Below are 3913 nucleotides of genomic sequence, written 5' to 3'. Positions count from 1 at the left end.
TCTCTCTCTCTCTCTCTCTCTCTCTCTCTCTCTCTCTCTCTCTCTCTCTATGCTATGCATAGTATATACTATGCTGAACATGTAGACTATAACCGTACCTAGTGCACACTCTATACACTCTACATTGCATGCTCCACTCTACTCTACACTACTCTACATTACTCTACACTATATATTGCATGCTATATATGTGTTCTACATTATGCATGAATACTGTGCTTGTTCCATACTATATGTTTTACACGTACAATAATAAAAGATGTACAGAAGCTGAAGAATGCTAATATCTTGGTTATTGAAATTAAAGGTAATTGTGTTGGATGCAAAGTAATTCAAATTCCTGATTAACTAGATAAACATAAGCATTAATGAAAGTAAGGAGAAAAAGCTTTACAACTTGACTCGACGTCTTCTACTTAACGACTGTGCAACCTTAGAATTTGACCCGCGGATTTCTACTCGGCAGCTGATCCTTGCGTCTTTGTGTCGTTATCAGATCTTCTCTGTCTACTGTCTCTTCTAGGCGTCTACACTTTACGTGGAAGTATACCCTCAGTATTGTATTTACTACATGCTACTCATATATAATACTTGCAGTACATATCATATACAACGTTCATCATATACTGCTGATACAATGTGCTACGCACAGTTCACTTATAGTAAGTACTGTTTATATTAAATTTTATATATACAGTATATGCTATATGGGCAATGTAATACATATCGTTTGAAGGCTGGTACTGCCTAAAAGTCATATTTGTCGTACATTTGTGTGTCACCCTACGACCCTATAAAGTGATGTGTTATACTATGTCGTATATAACAAGTATATTATTATTATTATTAATTTCGCCAGAGAAATAAATTCTAAGACTAAACTCTTAAAAGCACTAGCATCTAAGGCTATCGGCTTTTATTAAAAAACTCTACCGCACTTGAGATTCGAACCCACGACCATTGGCTTGGTAAACAAGTATATTATATGAGGTACTTACTATAAAAAAAGCTCAACCTATATACTCTATAAACTACATACTTTCTATTATATATGCTGCATATACTCTCTATTATAGATCTGATATGCAATATATACTTTGCATGCTATATATTATATTATATTTAATAGATATTTACACAAAGAACACATAGCATAAGAGACGAGCTCCATTCAGCCCTCCATCCTAGGTTACTTGCCGTGGAATCTCATGTATCACGGCCTAGTTGGATATGGATCATTGAAACGGAGCAAAATTGATACGTTATGCCTATGACATTGCCCTGATCATGCAGTAAGCGTCAACTTCACTAACAGGGATTATAGCTAGCGATACTTAAAGCCGAATAAGCAATAAAACTAAAGTCATAGTGTTGGCTAATAAAGGCGTATTCCAACCGCCAAAAATAGAGATGGATGGGTACTGCATTCAATTTAGATCTAGCTTGAGATATCTGGATGGGTAATTAAATGCGAAACTAACATTTGCGGAACACACTAAGACGGCTTCCGGTAAAGCATTGCCAACCGCAACCACACTGTGCAAAGTTAAGCCAAACATGCGGCATCGATTTGGAGAGAGAGAAAGAGTTTTACAAAGTAAAAATCTCCAACGAAAACTGGCAGTAGTACAAAGACTGTGCATGTAGGGAGTGATATTGGCCTACCGCATAGCTCCGTGGATAGCGGCAACAAACAAGGACCATGTACACAATATAGGCTATACAGTATATGCACTATATACTAGTTCTACTGTGTACTATACGTATGATATTCTGCACAATTTATACTATATATGCTAAGGTTATACATACAAACTAATTAATTTATGCAGTTTAATATTATATATATATTATCCGCCAACGTAGACTCCTCTAAAATGTGAATAACTTGCAGAAACTTATGATTTTGTAGCGTTTGCCCTGAACCACAGCTTAACTATAGCAATTAAGAATTTGTCTTGCAGAAAATTTAGATTAATTCAGCGATATTTAATTTGCTTTAATTAATAATTTCATTAATAAAGTGAAATTGTATTGAAATTTTCACAAAATTCTACTTTACTTGAAAAATTTCAATATATTTAAGAAACGAAAGAAATTTGTTTTCTGTTCATTTTATTTCAAACTTTTTTCAGTTTTCAAATAACATTTACACATTGCTGTACAGAAAAACGTCACATCAAATTCATTCCATTGCAAACCGTTCGGGAGAAACACGAAATTTTAGAAAAATTAAATAAAATTTCGAAACAAAATTTAATCATGTTCTGAATTAGCAAACGATAGCCAGTGACCGCAAGAGGAACGTTCTTGACTAATTGTTCGTACAAAAAAAAAAAAAAAAGAAAAAAAAAAAAAATATCCACCTTCAAGTAAAAAATTCTGTCAAAAGGAAAGATTTACTTCGAAAGCAACGATTAACGCATTTTTTGCAATTCGTCGGGAGCGTTAATCCTAGACCTCGAAAATGGCAAAAAAGGGAGGCAAAGGTGGTAAAAAGGATAAAAAGGACAAAGGCAAAAAGGGTAAAGACAAGAAAGGTAAAGGAAAAAAAGGCAAAAAAAAGGCGCAGGTAAAACCCGTAGCAAAAGAAGAACCGCCACCACCGCCCCCACCGCCACCACCACCAGTAGAGGTTAAACTGAAAATAGAAGAACCGTGCGTTTTCAATTGTGCACAGGACAAAGTGACATACCGGCCAAATTCGTATCCTGGCCTATTATTACACCCGAGAACATTGGCCGTGGTTGGATCTGAATGCGGCAGCTACGACAGTCTGTGCAAACTTTTGCATGCAGGCTTTCGTTGTGCGGATCGTGTCTATACCATGGTACCCTGGGGCAATTATGTCATCTTCCGCAGTCAGGACGGCGATAACTATCTTTACTTTGTTTTCGATGGCTGCACTTGTAACGTTAATCGGTTTCGTTATTTAGATCTCACCTGTGGTACGGCCAGCTTGCTTTACTTTGAGGAACTGCATAAGGCGATTAACTACATAATCATGTCGCGTAGTCGACGTGAGGAGCTCAAAAATTTAAAACGATCCATGGTAGATGACGTTTGCAGCGAAATGTATGGAACTCAACATATATAAAAAATAAATAAAAATGAAGCATCAATCGCCACAATTTTGAAATTCTCTAAAAAACAAATCAAAAAAAAGAAATCTTTAAAAGAAAAAAAAAAGGCAAAATTTGATATTTTAGGCAAAATGGAAACTTCTTGCAATGAAGAAAAATCATTGAGAAAAAAGAGGAAACTAAAATTTCAATTGTAAAAAATTTTTACGTTAAAAATTTTTTCCAAAAATAAAATTTAATCAAAATTACACCTAAAACAAAAAAAAAAAAAAATGTAATCTTTCCAATGCAGTAAAAATGGATAGCATTAAAATCTAATTTCCTATGTAAGTATACTGCTGTTTTGGCATAGATTATGTGCGAATATAATAGGCAAACAAATAAAGGCACACATATGCATATACATATGCATATACATACATATATATATATATATATATATATATATATATATAGAAAAAAACTATTCAATGATTACATTTTATTTTTTAATTTGAAGAAAAATGTTAAGAGAAACACAAAAATTATGTTTTTCGTTTTTTTTTTTTTTCATCCTCTAAGCGGCGCGGTAGAGTTTTTAAAACCGCAAAGATTGCAACAGGGTTTCTACGATTTTTGAATGTACACATAAATATATGAATGTGTTGTATATATATAAATGAAGGGTAAAACAAGCTGACAAACATAAAAGTGAACGGATGAATATAATGCGAGAGAAGTTAAGAATAGAAAACGGCACAAGACAAGCGTCGCACCGAGGGAGAATAAAGTGTTTTAAACCAAAATTAACGTTAATGACAACGAAAACTATGATTGCGTGGTTTAACAAT

General features: G+C 33.9%; 1 protein-coding gene across 1 annotated transcript; it reads left to right on the top strand.

The window, feature by feature from the left end:
- Positions 1-2467: 2467 nt before the first annotated feature.
- On the top strand, positions 2468-3097 carry LOC119644746. Its single transcript, XM_038044464.1, has one exon. The coding sequence runs from the start codon at positions 2468-2470 to the stop codon at positions 3095-3097; it is 630 nt and encodes a 209-aa protein (XP_037900392.1).
- Positions 3098-3913: the final 816 nt, after the last annotated feature.

The sequence above is a fragment of the Glossina fuscipes genome, unplaced genomic scaffold (genome assembly GCF_014805625.2).
Source record: "Glossina fuscipes isolate IAEA_lab_2018 unplaced genomic scaffold, Yale_Gfus_2 0, whole genome shotgun sequence".
NCBI classification, from domain to species: Eukaryota; Metazoa; Arthropoda; class Insecta; order Diptera; family Glossinidae; genus Glossina; species Glossina fuscipes.
The sequence above is the reverse complement of the archived record's forward strand: the minus strand, read 5'-3'. Positions and strand labels throughout refer to the sequence as shown.